Consider the following 21,747-nt stretch of genomic DNA (forward strand, 5'->3'; position numbering starts at 1 on the left):
CAAGACAAACCAGTATGTATGTGGTTAATGCTCATTTAGTGGGAACCTACAGAGACATGGTAGGCATCACGGTTATTCAGCGGCCATCCTTTCAAACCCTTTGACCTAGCTACTTTTATGTGAAGAATCATTATATTAAAATGGTTTGGGATTTTTAAAAATTCAAGTACTATAGTACCTCGGCAAGAATTTCCCCTCATTCGCCTCAAGGTGATGGCCATCTACTTTTCCAACCTGAAGATTCTGATACCCCTATACAGAACAGGGTGCAGTTGTGCCAATTTGGAGTCAAGCCATCAAACCAAATGCAGTTTAATTTAGATAAACACCTGTTGATATTCAAAGAGCAATAAAACATTCCAGGGACATTAGACCTTGGTGAAATGCCAAACGGAAAATGGTGCTTTAAAAGGCAGTCTCTTACAATGTAAGGAATAAAATAAAACCTCATTAGCTTGGAATTCCTGATCATTCAGGTTGGGTATTCTAGACAAGACTAAGAGGAGGCAGTTCAAACTATTTAAAAGGAAAATTTTTTCCTTAAGCACTTTGGAAGTACCTACTCCCCTTAAATGTAAGTTACATATCTATTCATTAAAGGAAGTCTAAGCACTTGTACTTGGCAAGAATGCTGACAGTAGCTTGTGCCAGATTACTGTATAAACTTGAAAGTAATAAAAATGTTTTTAAAGATACTGTATGATACAGACTTTTCACTACTTCAGATTAACCTCCCAAACTGGTGAAGCTTCTTCGTATCTATGTCTCAATGTTCACTTTTAAACCAACATTTCATTCCTTAATTCTTTCACCGTTTACATCTTTCTCTGTCCTTTAGCAGCTTCTGCTCTGCACCTCTTTTCTGAGTTGCTGTTTTTCATAGAAATGCTGTAATTTTACTCTGTTGTATAGGTGACTTATCTCAACTGAGTCCATGATTTCTGCAGTGAATATGCTTATATAGGCTTATTTTTCAAAGCAAAACAACGTTCAAAATTTTGCCATCATCCCCATTTTAGGATGAAGCATTAGTGACAGATCACTTGGGATGTTTTCATAATCTTGCATAATAATTTGTATAGCCTCAAGCATGAAAAACCTATGAAAACTATAAAACTATACAGCAATTTTAATAGAAACATGTCAGTTTTTATTAATTCCAGAGAAGTTAGTTTTTGACAGCATTTCAGAGCCAACATGAGACTAGTGTTTTATTTAGTATTACAATATTGGCTAGTTAGTGTTACGACAGGAAAACCTACTTTGGTGCCAAAGGGATGGCTAGCTGTGAAAATGGATGAAAGTCAAGACACTGACGTCTTACAGCTGTTCTAGCGTTTCCAGGCTGTTGAAGGTGAGGAAGGAAATAGCACCACTGCCAATTGTGATCTAAGGAACTCCAGTCTCAGAGAAAGCCATACAAAATATTACAAAGAAGCTAAAAGTCTTAACACAATCCCATTCTCCAGGAAGTCTTGTCTGTACCATCCAGTAGGAGGGAGGAATCCTGGTTCTGTTCCTTCCGGAACATGTTCCCTCGTCACGTTAACTTTTTGATAGCTTCAATCCACTCAGCTCGCTCAGCCTTGCTGCTGGCCTGGATGTAATAGTGTGTGTCATCCTTGGTAATCACTTTGAAGAGATTCCCCTGGACATTTCCTTTAACCCCTAGGCAGAAGAAAAATCAGTGAGTAGATATCCATGTCTGCTTTCAGCTAGAAGTCATCTGAACCACAAACAAAAATACACATAATGAAGTATTTCTTAAATACCAATGCATGTGGTTAGGAAATCCCACCAGATGCCCACTTTCCTCATTTCGTCCTTTTCATTCCCCATCCCTCACCTGTGCCCTCCTGGCCTGCTCCCTGCACTAACCACAGATCTACAGTCCCATTCACATCCAAGAATCTGATACGTGGGGCAGCCCCAGTGGCTCAAGCAGTTTAGCACTGCCCTCGGCCCAGGGCGTGATCCTGGAGACCTGGGATCGAGTCCCGCATTAGGCTCCCTGAGTGGAGTGTGCTTCTCCCTCTGCCTGTGTCTGTGCCCCTCTCTCTTCCTCTCTCTCTCTCTCTCTCTCCTGTCTCTCATGAATAAGTAAATAAAAAATCTTTAAAAAAATAATCCAACACGTTTATGTTAAAAGTAGACAGATTTGGGATTTGACTTTAACTTTTTGTTTGTTTTTTTTTTTTTTTTTTTTTTTTTTTAATTTTTTTTTTATTCATTTATGATAGTCACAGAGAGAGAGAGAGAGGCAGAGAAAGAAGCAGGCTCCATGCACCGGGAGCCCGATGTGGGATTCGATCCCGGATCTCCAGGATCGCGCCCTGGGCCAAAGGCAGGCGCCAAACCGCTGCGCCACCCAGGGATCCCTGACTTTAACTTTTTGAACCTCAATTTCCACATCCATAAAATGGGAATAATACACTGTTTTTCTTAGCTGCCTGTTGTGAGGTTAGTGTGCTAATAGATACTAAAGTGTGTTGCTAACCTTTAAACACTGTGTAGGCTACTATTCTAAGGTGAATGTTTATTTGCCAGTAAGCACAGAAACGGGAAAGCATAAGAGAGACAAGGATTTATTTAGTTGTGTTGTTAAAACATTAAGAACAGGGCAGCCCAGGTGGCTCGACGGTTTGGTGCAGCCTTCGGCCCGGGGCCTGATCCTGGGGACCCGGAATCGAGTTCCGTGTCAAGCTCTCTGCATGGAGCCTGCTTCTCCCTCTGCCTGTGTCTCTGCCTCCCTCTATCTGCCTCTCATGAATAAATAAATAAAATCTTAAAAAAAAAAAAAAAAAAACCACTAAGAACACCCCATATGCCCTTTTCCCTAATTCTGAAATTGGCTCCAAAACCCACACTATTCATCGTCTCCTGAGATCTACTCAGCCCCCACAGCTCAGTCCACCAGCAGATCGCTGAGAGTGAGGCTGGGAGGAGCCCAAGGCCAGTTGCACCTTACCAGTGGGAACTCCATTATCCTCCAGAGCAGACACAAGTGAACCACGAAGAGAAAATCCACCCACTGGCCGGTTCTCCTCCTGCAGCAGAAAGAATTCCTGATTAGGCAAAGTGTGAATGCACAAAAAGGAAAAAGGAGTTGCACTCTTGCCCTGTAACCACCCTTGGGCCCGCTAAAGAAGTCAGTGAGAGTCCTCTGTAATAGAAGATGAAGCTGAATTAGGACATCATGTGGTTGTGTTACATGCACCAGTAACAAGTCTGGGCTCTGTCTCACTGCTAGCAGCGGCAGGGCAAGGCCACACCCCGCCCTGGCCCACTGGCCTCTGTTGGCCAGCAAGGTCCCCGAGGGCTCCTTCTCACTCCTTGCAGTGCTCTCCCCTAGGGCTGGGATTCCTGACTGAAACTTGGAATGAAAAAAAAAAAAAAAAAAACTGAATGAAAATCATACATCTACCAAGACAAGGCCGAACAGGCCAGCTAAAAGGCCCTTTATCTTTGCTTTTGACTGTTATTAGATCAACTCCTCATACAATAATACATACTTATTATCCAAAACTCAGAGTAGCAATTCTTCGATTGATTGGAAAACAAGAAAATCCGTAAATTATGGCTTAAACAGTACATGGTAAAAGAAACTTTCCACAACATCGGTGGGGACAAAAAAAAATAAATGTTGGGGGCAGAATTCATGGGATTTCCGCACAGAAAGGGGCAAAGCGGCTGGGGAGCACCAGTTAGGAGTCTCCTTATCAGCCCACCCCACCCTTCCAGCCACACAGAAAGCTTTGCAGAAACTAAAAAATGCTTTGCTCTCAAAATAATGATAACCCTCTGGGCGGGCAACAACGTGCTGAAAGAGAGAAACGACCAGACCATTGAGTAGAGCTTGTATTGTGGAAGCGAGGGGACGGATGCCAGGAGAGAGGCAGGAAGTACAACCAGCTGCTGGTTGAGCTCGGGAGAGAAGGGACTGAAGCCTTACACCCAGCCACCAAGTGAACATGTGGCACTCACTTTGGAAGGGTCATAGTAATGCAGGAAAGCCGGATCCTTCCTCAGCACAAAGCGCCGCACCTTCCAGTTTTTCCTCTTGTGCCCCTGAGGCAAAGAAAGGGTTCAAGGTTCACCTGTGACAGCTCTGCTGTTTCCTCCCATGTCCCTGCATCTAATGCCCCAGACAGCTTGCTACAGGGGACTACTTTCTGGAACGAGTCCGCCAGAGACCCAAGGATTGCCACTGCAATGGCAATGTCCGTTGCCGTGAATGTCCCTGCTCAGAGACATTTTAGCAAAAATACTGTCACCGTTCGTTGAATTGACAGAAGCAAAGAGGGTCAGCATGGAAGGAAAAGGGGAGCATTACCCAGACCGGCAGTCAGGGTGTAGGGAGGATGGGAGGCAGCAGGTGTCAACTGGACTAAGAACTCACAGGCAAACCTAAACCCAAGGGCACCAACTTTCAAGTGACAAAATCAGACCCAGTTGCATGTATTTATGCGCACACATAGAAATTCTGCACCAGAAAAAGTAAGAAATGATCAATTACATGTTAAAGTCCAAATGTATAAGATATTGATGTGTATGACTCTCTGGATTCGCCCCCAAGATCCCAAAGCTTCCTTAGCCCTCCAGCCTGGAACATCCAGAGTCCCTCCCGAACCCTGATGGTGGCCTTCCAGGTACTTGCTACTTCCCCTCACTAGGCTCGCATCAGGCCTCGGAGGCGGGCCCTTTGGGGCAGATAGGCAGCCACACGCATGGTAAATAATCTAAGAGTAGATGGGGATCCCAATACGCAAGAACCAGGTGACAAGAGCAATGCGTGCCACAAGTAACAATGGGAATGGCACTGAGCACCATGTGTCCATTGTACAGTCGTGCACATTCACACGGTGTGTAGGATACGCACAAACACGAGGCATGTGCAGAAGGTCTGCTCACACTTCATGGGCTTGGACGTGGTACTTTGTTCACAGAACAGCCTGTGTGTCAGATGTGCCTGGAACAGGGATACTCCCCCAGACACGGTTAGGAGTAGGGGCCACAGTCCATTTTTAAACACTGACTTCACACTACAGGATTTCATCTTCAATCTACTGAAGTAGGTGGAGAAAAGTATTATTTTTTTTGTTCAAAAAGTGCATCAGGAAGGTGTACAGCATCCCACAGAGGAAGGCAGAGACCCCAGGAAGCGTCAGGGAGCTGAAGGCCAGCAAATGCAAAACACCAACCCGTAAGCAATGCCCTTCCAGAAGAGTGCATGCCCTGGGCAGGGCTGCAGACGTTTCCTAGTATTGTGATAACAACTTGTGTGTACTTTTATTCTGAATGTCTCTGTGTCTGGGTGTGTGTGTGTGAGAGAGAGAAAGAGATAGAGAGAGAGAGAGAACCAGCATGCTCATGCCTCCTGATTTGCTCCCTGCAGCTGCCACCAGCTCCTGCTGTAGCAGATTCTGCTGGTAAGTAGCGTCTGCCCTCTCGCCCTTCCCACCCTTTGGGGACATCCTGTCCATCTCCTGCCTCTCCAAGGCAGGCATACCTGCTTGGCCAGATAGCCTTGTTTGACCACTGTGCCACTTAACTCCATGGTGCTGAGACTCATTTCTTCCTTGGAGCTTATCTTCTTCTTATAACTCTCAGCCTAGTGAGAAAGGAAAAAACAGGGACTTTGTTACCAAAAAGTCCCAGTTCTAGACTCTGGGGGCGACCGCAGGGGAAAACGAAAATTCTCAATACAGAAAGCTCACTCCACCTGGAGGTGAAGGGGTGCCCAAGCCCTAGACCTTCGCCCAAAAATGTGGACTCCCAGCCCTCACTCTGTTGCATCCTCCTTCCCTGACCCAATGACAAGAGGAACTCCCTCCCTAACTTACAAAGGTGTACAGGGCTGTGGAGTCATCCAGGAACTGCTCGGCCAGATCTCCAGAGCGAATGGCTCCCATGCTTCGGACACCTACCGGCCTAAGAAAGTTCTCTTCCATGAGCATGGAGGCCAGGGTCACGGCCTCCAGACGGTTGGCAGAAAAGTTGTTGGAGATGAGCCAGTCTACCAGAGAGGAGCCTGCATTGGGGCAAGGGCAGCACAAGTCAGATGACAGGCTACAGATTAGCCTCCCTGGGGGTGCTTGACTGTGACCTCATTGACTTTAACCTCCTGGGCAGCCTTGGGCTGGACTCAAAAGCCAACTGAAGGCCCACCCACATGTGGCCATCTCAGACCAACCAGTTGGCCGGAGGCAGCTCTGGCCTCAACATAGGAGGTCAAACATGGCCGAGTCCCAGGTCACCATGCTTTGGTTTCCACTGCCCGCCCCAGCCCCCAAGAGGGGAGGTTCACCTATGAAGGTCTTTTTGTAGGTGCTTCCCTGCTCCATGTTGGGGCTTGGCCGGATTCCACTGCTGCTGTCATGCATCTTGTCCACAATGCGACTACACAAAAGGAAGGCAAAGGAGAGGGAACCCTCATCTCACCAATGCATATGAGGGAGGGGCCAAGGAGCAAGGTATAAAGGTATAAAGCAAGGGGCAACCGGTGTGATATATGTTACAAAGCAAGAGGAGTATTTGGGGATGCATCAGAATTTGAGAGGTAGGATTTCGTTTCTATGTGAGACAGGTATTCCTTTTGTAGTACAATTAAAGAGCTGTGTGACTTTTCATTTTAAAGCAAATGAATGTACAATAAAAGACTTCAGGGCCTGGCACGGAGCTCTCTGGGAGCCCAGAAGTGGACTCGTCCTGTGTCTTTGACAGTTCTGCTATCTTGGAGGTTAGGGGGGGTTTCCTGCAGATGAACTCCTTCATCCCTACTTTAGTGTACTGCCTCTACCAATGACCTGTTTTCTGTTCTGTGAGATGATTCTGGCCACCAGTGGAAAATCTTTTCTCATTTTCTATCTATGTTCTTGAGTTGGAAAGCACTTGAGATGAGATCTTCTTTATTCACATTTGTGTCTCCTGAACAGCCAGGGCATATAGGGAATGCAGTAGGCACTCAGTAACTGCTGTCCGAATGGATGGATGAGGAACCTCACCAAGCAAGAATGCAGCTGCTGCCTAAACACATCCTTCTTGCCACCCAGGCTGCAAATCAGACCAATGATTTGGCAAGTGGAGATTCCTGGGGGGCTATGACATAGCCTGGGGCACCTTGGCTGAAACTGGAGGGAGGGTTTCAGGACACCGAAGTGGGCAAAAGCAGCAGAGGCCCTGAGAGGTTACTGGGAGCGGGGCAGCCAGGCAGGCCGGAAGGCCCTGCAGCACAATGGTGTACCGGACAGGCCCGTGGAGCAACATCAGAGCCCTACTCCCTGCGTCCCACAGACAGAAGAGGTCGCAGCAAAGCCAGGCAGGATGAGGGGTGGCGGGGCTGGGCACTCACTGTAGGCTGATGTGAGGGGGCAACTTGAAGGAGTTTCTCAAAACGTGGAGTTGCTGGACTTTCCCCGGTTGCCCTGCGTGGATAGCCCCCGTGATCTCAAAGGCCCAGGCGTCCCTCTCTTCTCGAGAACAGGCCTCCAGGAAGTACTCAGTGGATGTTTGAGTCTTCAGCTTAATGAGGAGCTGCAGGAAGAGATGGCCGGTCACACCAGCACAGAGAGACCCGCAGGCAAGGCAGCAAAGATGACAGGGCCACAGCAAACCCGGGACACCGAGGCCCAGCGGCTGCCAAAAGCTCAATCCCTCCACCGCGTCCCAGGGAGTGGTCTTCAAAGATTCCCCTGGCATACCTCAAGCAGCAGGGAGCTCTCCCTCCGCCTCAAAAGGTAAGCTTTCCCTCTGGCACAGACTATTGAGCACAGGGACTGCTTCTGGGCACTCTGCCTCCCTGCTTCCAATTCGCCTTCTAGAACCACAGAGACTAACCTGACCTCCCATGACGGCGGCTGTGCTGAAGTGGGAGATGCACTGGCTTTCAAGTCAGGCTGATGGGAATGCAAGTCCCAGCTCTGCCACTTAGCTACAGACGCTTGGGCACAGGAAGCAACGCCGTCGGGCCTTACTTTCTTCATCTGTCATGTGGGGGTACGAATAGCTACCTCAGAGGCACTGTTCGCTAAGCTCCCTTCAGCGCTCTTTTCTTTAGTCTCAGCATCTCCAGTATCTCACACACTTCTCATAGGATATGGTTTCATCTCTTAACTGGTTCATGCTCTGCTACATGTTCTGCAGTTGGTCGACATTCTCATAAGCTAGGACCCCGGGAATGGAACCTGCTGCCCCAGGAAAGCTTTGAGGGATACAGGGTGGCAGGATCTGACTCAGTAGACTCACACTCTGTGCAGTCAGCTGAGAGTCTTTTTTAAAAAAGATTTTATTTATTTATTCATTAGAGACACAGAGAGAAAGAGGCAGAGACAGAGGGAGAGGGAGAAGCAGGCTCCATGCAGGGAGCCCGATGTAGGACTCGATCCTGGGATCCCAGGATCACAACCTGAGCCAAAGGCAGACACTCAACCACTGAGCCACCCAGGTGCCCAGCTGAGAGTCTTTTTGATATAGGCTGCATCTCCTCCATTCTTTAAATGTGCACAGAGGGTTTTTTTTTTTTTTTTTTTACCTTTGTAGGATTTGGATGTTGACCCTATTAAATTTCATCCAAGTAAACTGGACCTGCCGCTTCTGTTGGAAAACAGGTGCATTGTTTCATTACCGTTCTGTTTTCTAATATATTAGTTCCCAACTTCCTTTGCTTGTAAACTTAACATCCCTCCTCTCAACTAACAACAAAAATGATGATAAGACAGGGCACCTGGGTGGCTTAGTCAGTTAAGTGTCTGTCTTTGGCTCAGGTCATGATCCCAGGGTCCTGGGATTGAGCCCCATGTCAGGCTCCCTGCTAAACCCTTCTCCCTCTCCCTCTGCCTGCTGTTCCTCCTGCTTGTGCGCTCTCTCTCTCTCTCTCTGTCAAATAAATAAACTTTTTTTTAAATAGTGATAAAGACAAGGCAGGCTCACAGTCTCAAAGAATACCATGAGGCTGTTCCTCCAAGTTAACACTGACTCACTCATTAGCATTGTGGGAGAACAAAATCAACTTTCTGTTGGCAGTCAATATTTTAATGAAAGAATTTTAGGAAAGACTATAAAATTCCATGTGAAATCCACACATACTCTTATATAGCTTCCTTAATTTAAATATATACACACACATATACTTTATAACTTGTTCTTAGTGAACCTATGGGCTCCTCATGACCTCTTCCAGCTCAAGGACTCGTGAACCAGGCAGATGACAGACAATCTGAGAATTAACAGGAAGCTCACAACTCCAATTAGCAAATTTAACTTGTTTCCTTTTTTTAAGATTTTATTTATTTATTCATGACAGACACAGAGACAGAGAGAGAGGCAGAGACACAAGCAGAGGGAGAAGCAGGCTCCATGCAGGGAGCCTGATATGGGACTTGATCCCAGGTCCCCAGGATCACGGCCTGGGCCAAAGGTGGTGCTAAACCGCTGAGCCACCCAGGGATCCCCAACTTGTTTCCTTTTTTGAAAGTTTTTGTATCTCCAGCCCATTCTACCAGCACTTCCCCTGTCTACTGTTCCTTAATAATTATTAAGGGGCATCGGGTCAAGAAGTTAACCTATAAATTCTGGGGTGTTGTTGAGAACTAGAGTCTTAAATTCACTTAGAAAAGTAGGTGTTTTTCCTCTTAAAATCATCTCACTTATCTGTAAATTTGTCTTCCTTCTTAAACATGAATCCAGCAAACATTTGCTAATCGTCTGCCATGTGTCCATAGTGTTTGGTCTTGTGATGCTACAAAGAGGAAGATGTAGCCCCAGTCTGCCCAGCCTGGGCATTCTCCAGCAGCCTTGCCGGTACCCAACAGAACACTACCCGGCCTGACTTTTCCCTCTTAATCAGCAGCACCTATAGGTTGGCAGTGGAAATTGTAGACGGACATTTCATATTTGCAGCCTCCTAGGCTGGAATGACACTCAATATCTACCTCTCCTTTGTCCTCAAATTCCAGTCATGTCCTGTGGACATATCATAATGTTTTCTTGTGCTCCCCCTACTTCTTGCCCTATTTCATGCCTCGTTATTTTAATAGCTCCTTTTGTTTTCTTGAGAAAGATTCAAAACTACAGAAGAGTACAGAGGTTAACAAAACAAATACCGGGAAACCCACCACCCAGAGTAGACTGTGTGAATATTTTCTTGTAATCAGGCTTGTCAATTGGTCTAGAAGAGTCAAAGAAGAAAAACATGATAAGAAAGAAGAAAAAGAAAAAAGAAAGAAGAAAAAGGTGGGTCGCCTGGCTGGCTCAGTCAATAGAGCGTGTGACTCTTGATCTCAGGGTTGTGAATTCGAGCCCCATACAAAGAATACTTAAAAAAAGAAAAAAAGGAAAGAAGAACGTGTAAGACCCTTCTTTATGGATCTAATAACTTATTAGGAACAGAGCGTAGTTCCTCATTTTAGTCCTTCTAAGAGCGTTTTCACCCATCCATTCTCTCACTCAGGACCTTCAACAACTCCGCATTTCCTCCGTCTGGCGCCAGCCAACCTCCCATTGCTCCCTCTGTGAACATTCCCCTTTGGCCACAGGGGCCATTGTTATCTCCAAATCTATCCCTGTCTCCCCTCACATTTACTCAAGACTTTCCACCTGCCCAGAACGTCTGCCTCTCTCCTCTTTCAGATCTTTGCCAAATCTCTATTCCTTCCAATGCTGTACCTGACTCAGAGCCCATAATTACATCTTCCTCCTCTTCGGGAATACAGTGTTCTCTACAGCTAATTATGTTTGTGCCAACATTTGGAATTCGGAATGTTTTTTAGTTAACCACTTGCTTTCATAATAAGATTAATAACTCAAGGAAAAACGCTCTTACCACTTTCTCCCTTGACTCCTGCAAGCCTAGCAGATTTCTCGGCACCTGATGGGCCCTCCAAAAATGACTAATTCAGATATTTTTTTGACGATAGGGTTGAAACTGCACCTGACTTTAGGAACACATACCCCCCTCAAGGGGATGAAAGCCACCATATTAAATTCCAAGGAAGCACTAATTGCTCCCATTTGTGTAGTGCTCCTAGCCCACAAAGTGCTTTGACAGACCATTAGCCTCTCATGATCCTCGGCACAATCATGGGAGCTATCAAGGTGTCATGAACTTACCCCATTTTATAGATGAGGAACTAAGGCTCAGAGAGGTTCAATTACTTGCCCAACATCACACATCTGGTACGTAATGCAGCGGGACTTCAATTTAGGTTTCTCAATGATAACTCAGCTCTTCACCCACACCACCCTCACCAAAGAGGCCAGAGGTGGGAGAGTCCAAGGCAGGGGAACAAGGGCCTTCACTTACCGGTCGGTTTTCATACTCCAGGCAGGGGCAGGTGATGGTGCAGCCATCCAGAAGGATCCGGCCCTTGGGAGGGGTCACCTTCCGACCCCCATCAAGCTTGTAGTACAGCAGTGTGTTTTGCCGAAGGATGAACCATCGCGCCTTCCAGTTGTGGACAATGTGACCCTGAGGACGGACAGGAGAGCCCTGCAGTGAGGCAGCTGAGGGGACAACACTGAGTTCGGGGAGAGGTGTCTGTCCTACGGCACAGGTATCCAGACTGTGCCATGCCATCTACTGTTCAAAAAGGGAGACAGCATTATCTTTTTTAAAAACCTCATTTTATTTTTTTTTTTAATTTTAAAATAATTTCAATTCAGAGTAAAGCTGAAGAATAGTAATAAAGAACTTTTTTTTTTTTTACAGAATCGTGTAAGAGTAAATTTTTAACATGATGTTCCATCACTTCTGAGTATTTCATGTGTGTCTGCTACAAAAAAAGGGTTGAGGGGAATATTTCCAACATAACCACCACGCAACCATAAACATCAGGAAATTTCCAATAATGTTATTTTCATCGATTCCACAACCCCCATCCAAGTCTCGCCAACTGGCCCAATAGTGTCCTTAATAGCCAAAGGATCCAGTTCAAAATCATACCTTTTATTTTCATTTTCATGAAAAAAGCATTATTTGTCTGGATCTCCTTATCAACTCTTTTGAGTATGTAACAAACATCCTTGGCATTGACCTTCCAGTTCCCAGTTGACCTTTTCTGTGATTATAAACCTTGAAAGAAACTGCAAAGTAACGCAGAAAAGAAAGTCCTATCACTGGGAGACAGCCATTGCTAACACTGTATTTTCCTAAAGTCTTTTTTTCCTCTTAGTTTTTATTTTCTGGTTTTTAAAAAAATCAAGACCATGTTACATATAGTTTTATTATCTAGTTTTTGTTTCGTTGAGCTTTGCAGAGCATCTTCTCACGCCAATATATTTCTTTGAAATATGTTTTTTAATAAGCACAAGGTAGATGCAACATTTAGTTGTCAATCTGCTGTTTGTAACTGAGGTTGTTTTTTTCACTGTTATAAACAATTCTGCAGTAAATATCCTTGCACATAAATTCTTATCTGCATCTCAGATTTTTTTTCCCTTAGGATATATTCCTAGAAAGAATATTACTAGTCAAAGGACGTGAACAATTTATAAAGTTGAAGCCACAGTCTAACAGTGCTAAGGACCCTAATAATCTTGCTAAGGGGCAAGCCTAAAAGGCAGGGTATTTTGGGGGGTGTTCTCGGGTGAGCCACAGAGCCAATGGACAGGATAGTCAGGTAAAGGCAAAGAGATAGATCAACAGATAAGGGAATGTCTACTGAGGAATCAGAAAAGAACGGGGTTAGTATACACTTATTAAAACAACTTTCCTGGCATATTTCTCAGAGCAAAGCCCAATAAGGATTAGATTCTAACTAAGAGAGATGCGCTTTATCTGAATCAGAGACCATTCCCCCAATTCCCTCATTTCCTTACATTTCCTAGCATTTATTAATTTCAAAGGCTCCTTGAATTCACCTATCTGTGGTATTGTGATTGCTCAGTGATTCTAAGTGCTGTTAGGGAACCAAAAGTTGTAGGAGTTGACTGAGCAAGCACTGGGCTGTGCCCAAACAGAATTTACTACGGCAGCTAAATAGAACTTCTAACCACGTTAATCTGACAAGAGTTTATTAACATGTCTAAGTGCTATCACACTGCCTGGTGATCAAGCTGTTCATGTGAGATGACTTTCGTAGTCAAGTTGAATTTTACATTTTTTGCTCTTTCCACTCTGTCCCATACTTAGGATCGGCGTGTAACACGACGGTTGATAGGTTTTCTTGACGTGGGCAGATGTATTTAAAGAAACAAAAAAGATTGGTCTCTGACTCCTCAGCAACAGGGGTTCTCTACTGCTCTCCACGTGGCCCAAGCTCAGGTCCTCTTTCTCGATGACCTTGTACTGAGGGGCTCCTGGACCAGCATTAGCAGTCAATTGCTGGCTCAAAAGATTGTGTACAGGGGATTCCTGGGTGGCTCAGCGGTTTGGTGCCTGCCTTCGGCCCAGGTTGTGATGCTGGGGACCTGGGATCGAGTCCCACATGAGGCTTCCTACATGGAGCCTGCTTCTCCTGTCTGTGTCTCTGCCTCTCTCTCTCTCTCTCTGTGTGTCTCTCATGAATAAATAAATAAAATCTTAAAAAAAAAAAAAGATTGTGTACAGGAAGAATGCAATCCTGGCTGATGAGGGCAAAATAATCTTAAACCTTAGGACACAAGTGTTATGGACTAAATTATGTCCCCCTTGGCACACACACATTCATATATTAAAGCCCTAACTCCCACTTGATGGGATGAACTCTGGGTGTTATATGTTGGCAAACTGAATTTAAATAAAATATTTTGAAAAAAAAATAAAGCCCTAACTCCTAATGTTGGCTGTATGTGAAGTTAGGGCTTTAAAGAAGTGTTTAGGTTAAAATGAGGTCATGAAGTGGGCCCTAACCTAATCTGACAGGGGTCCTTAAAAGAAAAGGACACTCAGGGCAGCCTGGGTGGCTCAGCGGTTTAGTGCTGCCTTTGGCCCAGGGCATGATCCTGGAGACCAGGGATCTAGTCCCTCTGCCTCTCTTTTTTTTTTTTTTTTTTAATTTTTATTTATTTATGATAGTCACAGAGAGAGAGAGAGAGGCAGACACACAGGCAGAGGGAGAAGCAGGCTCCATGCACCGGGAGCCCGACGTGGGATTCGATCCCGGGTCTCCAGGATCGCGCCCTGGGCCAAAGGCAGGCGCCAAACCGCTGCACCACCCAGGGATCCCTCCCTCTGCCTCTCTTTCTCTCTGTGTGTCTCTCATGAATAAATAAATAAAATCTTAAAAAAAAAAAAAGAAATAAAAAGAAAGGACACTCAGACATACAGAGAGACATCGGGGAGGCATATGCACAGAGGAAAGACCACCTGAGCACACAGCAAGAAGGTGCCCATCTGCAAGCTGTGAAGAGAGGCCTCAGGAGAAACCAAATCTGCTGACAACTTGACCTTGTACCCTACCTCCAGAACTGCAAGAAAATAAATCTCTGTTTAAGCCATCTTGTCTGCAGTACTTTTGTTCCAGTAGCTCTAGCAAACTAAAACAACAAGGAGAGGAGAAACGGGGGCTTGGAGATGTTAGAGAGAAAAGTGTCACAAACAGATGTTGAACAGAACAAACCAATATGGAGAATCTGTTCTTTTCTGGACAAAACACTACATTTTCCAGAATCCCTGCCACAAAGGTAACAGGTAGGTGACTAAGTTGCTGCCACTTCCAGGCATGGGGAACTGATGCGTATTTGGCAGTCACCAAACAGAGGGAAATGGGGATTTCTGGCAAGAACAGTGTTGGTAGAACAGATTCTTTTGACACCCAGTCCCCAGAGCTATCAGGGACAAATGGCAAATAATGTCAGCAGTGATGTTTCCACTAGAAATGGCTGGTGGTGCTGTTGGGTATTTTTGCCTGGCTACATTGTCCCTGGCTGTATAGCATCCTAGCTAGGTTCTCTGGCCCTCCCAAGTATTCCTGAGGTACTTAGTAATTAATATTCCTCCATGAAATCCCTTTCTGTTCAAACTCACTACAGTGGAATGTGTTTAAGAGCAACTACGAATCCTGCCAGCGAAGGAGAGAGGTCTGAGGAGAAAGGCTAATAAGCAAGGATTTACTGTGTAGGTAGAAACCCTGAAGAAGCTGGTGACCCTCATAAAAAATGTTCAAATTCTTTGACCCAATAATTCCACTTCCAGGGATGTGTGCTGAGTAAATCATCCAGGATATGGAAAAGGTTTTATGTATTGAGACACTTTGGATCATTGCTTATAATAAAATAATACAAAATACTCTGTGTAACAATACCATGCCCACTGTGGCTGCAGCAGAGGGATTCCAATCCCAACAGATGGCAGGAAAGGTCACTGGTGGAGCCCTCAAAGTCAAACCCAGCACTCTGAGCCACCAAGAAGCAGAGCGCCCATAGTCTTTGACCCAGGCAAAGCACTTTTACTTATGTTTTTTCATGTGATACCTAAATATAACTCTAGTAGTTATTTTGGAAAATTCCTGAAGGGATACCTCAAGAGAGTTAATAATTATCATCTCTAAGGACTAAGACTGGATACAGGGCAACAGGAATGAAAACATATGGGGCACCTGGATCAGTCAGTTAAGTGTCTGCCTTCAGCTCTGGTCAGGATCCCAGCGTCCGGGGACTGAGCCCTGTGTCAGGCTCCCTGCTGAGCGAGCCTGCTTCTGCCTCTCACTCTGTATACACGCACTCTCTCTCTAATGAATAAATAAAACCTTAGAAAAAAAGAATAAAAACTTATTTTTCAATTTACAGCCTTGAATACTTTTCTAGCTTTTAAAAAAATTCATAAGCATTACTATTTTTACAATGGAAAATGAATTGAAAGTCAAATAAACTAAAATCCTGATGAGACGACTAGGGAAATCGTTCATTCATTTATCTATTCATTCAACAATCAATGACTAACGACTACTGCACCAAGCACTGTGCTGGCAGCAGGGAGACAAGGATGAGTAAGATTCTGACCTAAGACAGTGGAGGAGACAGACAATGGTGCCAGCTAGTGTGATAAGTTCTAGGACAGATGATTGGTGGGGTTCTCCGGGACCCCACCTTCTGATATTCACACCCTTATATAGCTTCTTCCCACATGGTATAAAGGTTGGTCCATGTGACCAAGAGACTATGGCAGAGTGATTATTTGTTGGTTCTGACCTTAGGTTAAAAAAGACCCTGTAGCTTCAGTCTTGGGGTCATATTCTCTCTCTCTCTCTCTCTCTCTCTCTCTCTCTCTCTCTCTCTCTCTCTTTCTCTCTCTCTCCCCCATGTATTCCGGGAAAGCTAGCTGCCACATCATGACCAGCCCCTACACAGAGGTAAGGAACCCAAGGCTTCCAGACAGCAGCCAGACGAGTTGCAATTGGATTCTATAGCCAGTCAAGCCCTCAGAAGACTGCCACACTGGGCAACATTTTGGCTAGAACCTCATGGGAGATTTGAATCTTGCAGCTAAGATGTTCCTGAACAACCTGCCCCTTGGAAACTGTGTGAGATAAATGTTTGTTGTTTTAAGATGTTAAACTTTGGGATGATGATTACAGAACAGATAAATAATATATATCACAATGCAAACCCCAAGAAGCAGCTCAATGGAGGAGGAAACTCAAAAGAGCATGAGTGGGGTGACATAGGCTCTCCGAAGGGCTGATGCTAGGGCTGAATCTGGGAAGTTATGTGGAGTTAGCTATGTCAGGAAGGCAGGGAAGGGAGAGCTTGAGTCACTTCCACTTTTGAGAAACTCCAAGTGGTTCTATATGGATTAGGCTCAGAGGCCTGTGGGCAAAGCCCAGAGGAAGTGATGCCGGTCCAGTTAACCAACAGGTTCCATGTTGTAAAGTTGATCTTTATACTGCGGCCAGAGAGGAGTCCTTGAAGACTTTTAACTAGAAAGATGACAAAAAGCTTAGCTTCTCATGTTTAAAATATCACCCTGACCACACTGTGCCAGAACAGCTGAATGAAGCAGGCCAGACTACAGCAGGCAGCTCACTTGGAGGCTGCGGTAATAATCCACAGAATGGAAGGAGAACACCATTATCCCTGGTCTACAGATAAACACGCCATGCTCAGAGGAAACAAGGAACTGGTTCAAAGCCACCAGGTAAAGGGAGTCAGAGGCCAAAACCACAGTAGTATAGCTGAAAAAATATCCTAGGCCTCACTCTACCCAGGCAGTTTCCTCCCTCTCTGGGCTCCTTATCTGCAAGTAACTGGCTGAGGCCAGAGGCCTGCTAGACCACAAGTGATTTAGGGTCCCTAGGACCCCTGTGGAGGAAGGAGGGGAGTCCATAAACTGGGATAGCAATCCACAGCTGGGCTTAAGAGGCATAGAATGTTACAGCAGGAGGGACTCTTTGTAAAAGTCCATACAACTCCCTAACTTTAATGGTGAGGAAATTAAGGCCCAGAAAGTTCTTGCCCAAGACCCTAATCCCCAAAGAAGCAGAGATGGTACTTGCTATGGACTGAATTATGTCCCCCTAAAAGATATGTTGAATTCTTAAGCCCTGGCACCTATGAATGTGATCTTATTTGGAAATAGGGTCTTTGCAGATGTAATCAGGATAAGATGACATCATACTGGATTAGGGTGGCCCTAATATTAAGTGGTGTCCTTATACAAAGAGAATTTGGATACTGAGGTACACAGGGAGAAGATGGCCATGTGATGATGAAGGCAGAGATTGGAGTAATGTATCCACAAGCCAAGGAATGCTAAGGATTTCCTGTGCAAGGTGATGGTTAACATATATATATATATATATATATATATATATATATATATATATGTATTATATACATACATATATATCCGCCTCTCATTCCTGGCACAGAGATCCTGAAACTCTTGTAATTGCCCTGGTGATAGGAGCACTCTCTATTCTCATGAACTGACTCCGGTGGCCTTCTGGATGAAGGCTGGTCATCCTTAAGAAAAAGCCACATTTAGTAGCTTGGAATTTTCAGTGCCACCCTCATTCTCTTGAGAAGGGAGAAGGGCTGAATATGAAGTTAATGATCAATCATGCCTATGTGATGAAGTCACCATAAAATACCAAAGTATGGGGTTCAGAGAGCTTCTGGGTTAGTGAATACATGGAGGTACTGAGACTACTGGCATGCCCGGAGAGGACATAGAAGCTCCAAGCCCCTTCCCACATACCTTGCCCTACACAGTTTTTCCAACTGGCTGTTCATCTGTGGCAATTATCATATCCTTTAATAAACTGGCAAATGTAAGCGTTTCCCTAAGTTCTATGAGCCACTGTAGCAAATTAATTGAAATGGAAAAGGAAGTCATTGGAACATGCACAGGACACCCCACTGGTCAGAAACACAAGTGATAACCCGGGCTTGTGACCACTGTCTAAAGTATGGGTAGAGTAGGGTGGAGGTGGTGGAGGGCAATCTTGTAGGACTGAGCCCTTAACTTGTGGGATATGATACTGTCTCCACGTAGTGTCAGAATTGAGTTAAACGGCAGGCAATGAGCTGGTGTCACAGAGAATTGTTTGGTGTGGGGGAAACCTCCATACATTTGGTGACCAGCCCTGTCAGAAAGGAAGTATTCTGTATAAAAGAAAGCAGATTCAAAATATAAAGGCATAAATAGGGAAGAACAAGGTTTTTCCCTACATCGGATAGAAAAACCTGGGTTTTTCTTTTACAGCCTCCAAATACCAAAGCAAAAGAGGCAAGGGAGGACTGTCCCCTACGGGTTTCAGAGGAAGTATGGCCCTGCCAACACTTTGATTTCAGACCTCTAGCCTGAAGCCGAACTCCTTCTAGACTTTTATATTCTATGCCTATTTTTTCCTTATTAATACCTTGTATATTCTTACTCTTTGGGTTATAATATTATAAGCATTTTTTGCAAAACTATAATATACCTAGTCATTTGTGTATGTGGGGATATACAGGTAGCTTCCAGGTTTTTCACTACAAAAATAACTTTGTTCATCAAGTTTTAATGGTATTTCCTTGAGATAAAATCCCACAAAGGAAATTTTTAGGCCAAAGCGTGTTAACATTGCCATGTCTTTTTCTAAGAGTGTCATGCCGGGCAGCAAGGCCTGAAGTGCCTCAGCGTCTTTGTAAAGGAAAAGCAATCTTGCCCGTGCTGATCCCACTTCCTTCCCCCTGGCCCTCCTTTAAAGCTAGGCCAAGTGAGTGCCCTGCATTTTGCCTGGAGCTTTGCTTCTTTCGTGTCTGGGCGGGAGTAAGAGCCAAATCCATCATGCCCCTGCCCGTCTCCGGCTTCACCCTCACCAGTGAGGACTGTTCAGTACTCTGGGCTTCCAGCTCAGGCCATGTCTCCCATTGTAAACCCTCCTAAATCTCTGGAATCCCGAGGCCATAGCTCTGCAAATTCTCCAGCAGGCACAGAAGCTGCTGTTGCCACCAGGAGGAAAAGACATTAAGGGGGAAGAGGAAAAGCTGAGATAGATCCGTGGGTGGGCGGGAACTGTGAGCTGTGCCTCCGCCCCCTAGGCCAGGTCCCTCACCTTTCAGGAAAGGGTGTGGCTTTCGTTTGCCTCAGGGCCAGCCTCCACACTCCTGTGTTTGGGTTTGGCTGGAATAAGCTTCCCGCATTTCAGCCAACCCCCTTCCGTGGGCTTTTGGGGCTAAATCTGTTGACTGTCCTCATCTTCCTGCACCTTGGACTCCCTGAGCCAGCCACCCAGGTCTGGGCGGCCATCCCGAAGAGAACTCACGTCCTTCCTTCCCTCTTTAGCTTTCCTGAGTCTGTATGGTGGTGGTGGTAGGGAACGGTGGGAGGTAACCCCAGGAACAGAGGGAGGCCCCTACGCCCCTACCGGGGCGAGCTATCTGGACAGTCAACAACACCCTCCAAGACCCTTGCCCAAGTCACGCTCTTCCTCTCACCTCATGAGCTGCAGGAAAGTGGGAGACTGCAGAAGCCCTGCCACAGGTTGTCTCTCTGGGTGCAGCTGCCTCCACAAACCCAGAGGGACCAGCCTATCGCTCTAATTACAGTGGCTTGGAATTTGGTACCTGCTGTGTCCAGCTTGACCCTTGATCAAGTAGGCATTAGCCTACTACTGCTCCTGCTTACAGTTTTGAGCAAACAACACACCCGCCCTCCTATATCAAATAATGTGTGACATTACATGGCTATATCACCCACTGACCTGAAAGCCATTTGAGACTTCGGGGCGCTCTGGCCACCAGAGGAGGCAAAGCAAGGGGGAGCCTCTTCATCCATCCCTCTTCATCCATCTCCCTCCCAAAGCTATAATCTCAGTAGAAGAGCCAAAAGGATCATCCCCAGATTCTAGGCTCTGCCTCTATGCCCGTATAAACCCTTAGTGTGAACAACTATGTTCAAAGAACTCTAAAATCTCGAACTTCCTCTTGTTGCTACTCTTTGGCTCATGTTCCACCTTGCTCTGTGAGTCCTGCGTCTGTCTGGGCTCTTGCTAGCTGAGGGGAAGGCCTTGCGGGCGTGGGCAGGGACCGAGGACCGAGGGTGCAGTCCCAGAGAGTCCTGGGGCTCTGGGGCAAGTCTCATCCTTCTGCCCCCTCCGTCTCCTCACCTGGAATTCAGTGATAACGACACCCACCCTGCGGCGGACAGAACAAGGTGTGGGCTCAACCTTGGTGGGTCTGCGCCTGCTCCAGCACCCACCAGCGTCCTGAACTGCTTCTCCTTGGGGGAGAGGGAAGAACGCGGTGCCCACGTGCGCGCTGCGGGCGCGCGGGAGAGCACAGGGGCCGGCCGGGCGCGGGGCGGGTGCAGCAGCCGGGCTGCCCCCTTGCCGGGGTGGGCAGGGGGACCGCGGGCGACGCTCCCCAGACGGGCGCTGCGAGCCACAGAGCGCGCTGCCGGTGCGTTAACAGCGCGTATTTCAACGCGGCGTCCCCCGAATTAGCTGCCGCAGCCCCGGCGCCCGCCTCGGGAGCGCCCCGCACCCCACATCACCGGCCTACGGGCTGCCCTCGCCGGCGCCCCGGCCGCTCTGTTGCACCCGAGCAGGGCGCCCCTCCGACAGCCACCCCGCCCGGCCGCGCGGCGGGGGAGCCGGGCCCGGGGGTCCCGAGGGTCCCGGGGGTGCCCAGGGGCCCCGGCGCGCTCACCCTCTTGACCAGGAAGCCCTCCTTGAGCACGCCGTCCTCCATGTCCGCGCGCGCCCGCCGGCCTCCAGGTGCGCGGCCCCCGCGCCCGCTGCTCCCGCGCCCGCTGCGCCCAGGGAGCGCCCCGAGCCCGCCCGGGCGACGCCTCCTGGCCCGCGTCCAGGGCCCGCGGCCGCGGGGCCTCCCGGGCAGGAAGTCACGCCCGCTCGGGGCCGCCGGCGCGCTCGCCCCGCGGAGGTGCCCGGGGGTCTGCGGCGGCCGCCCGGGGCCCAGTCGCCAGCTGCCCGCGCTCCCCGCCCCGCAGGGCGCCCCATCCCGGCCCCCCGGGCCCCCGGGCCCCCGGCCTCAACCAGCCGCCTGCCCGGCACTTACCGCGTGGCCCCCCGAGCGATACGGAGCTAAAGGGAGCGCAGGATCGCCAAGAATCCGGAGTCATCCCCGAGCTCAGGGGAAATGCGAGTGGGCAGACTGCATGGACTGGAACCAGGCTAGGAACTTTATCCCGGGCCTCTGGTGGGGACAGAGCAAAGTTCCCATTCGCAAAAAAAAAAAAAAAGTCACAGGTTTAAAGAAGCAGGCACGGATTGCCGGAGCCCTCTGCCTCCAAAATACACCCTCTCACCCCTCCCACATCCCCCCCCCCCAAAAAAAAGCTAGAGCTGGAGATTACATCATTAGGGGCAAACTTGAAGGAAATGCAAG

General features: G+C 47.2%; 1 protein-coding gene across 1 annotated transcript; it reads right to left on the minus strand.

Moving 5' to 3' along the window:
* Positions 1 to 1,127: 1,127 nt before the first annotated feature.
* Positions 1,128 to 21,188, minus strand: PLEK2 (pleckstrin 2). Its single transcript, XM_072839004.1, has 9 exons — positions 21,049 to 21,188; positions 11,300 to 11,464; positions 7,352 to 7,533; positions 6,308 to 6,399; positions 5,844 to 6,031; positions 5,510 to 5,611; positions 3,985 to 4,068; positions 2,969 to 3,047; positions 1,128 to 1,668 (listed from the first exon to the last, which is right to left on the minus strand). The coding sequence occupies exons 1-9, from the start codon at positions 21,088 to 21,090 to the stop codon at positions 1,541 to 1,543; spliced, it is 1,062 nt and encodes a 353-aa protein (XP_072695105.1). The 5' UTR covers positions 21,091 to 21,188; the 3' UTR covers positions 1,128 to 1,540.
* Positions 21,189 to 21,747: the final 559 nt, after the last annotated feature.

Source organism: Canis lupus, chromosome 9 (genome assembly GCF_048164855.1).
Source record: "Canis lupus baileyi chromosome 9, mCanLup2.hap1, whole genome shotgun sequence".
Lineage (NCBI taxonomy): Eukaryota > Metazoa > Chordata > Mammalia > Carnivora > Canidae > Canis > Canis lupus.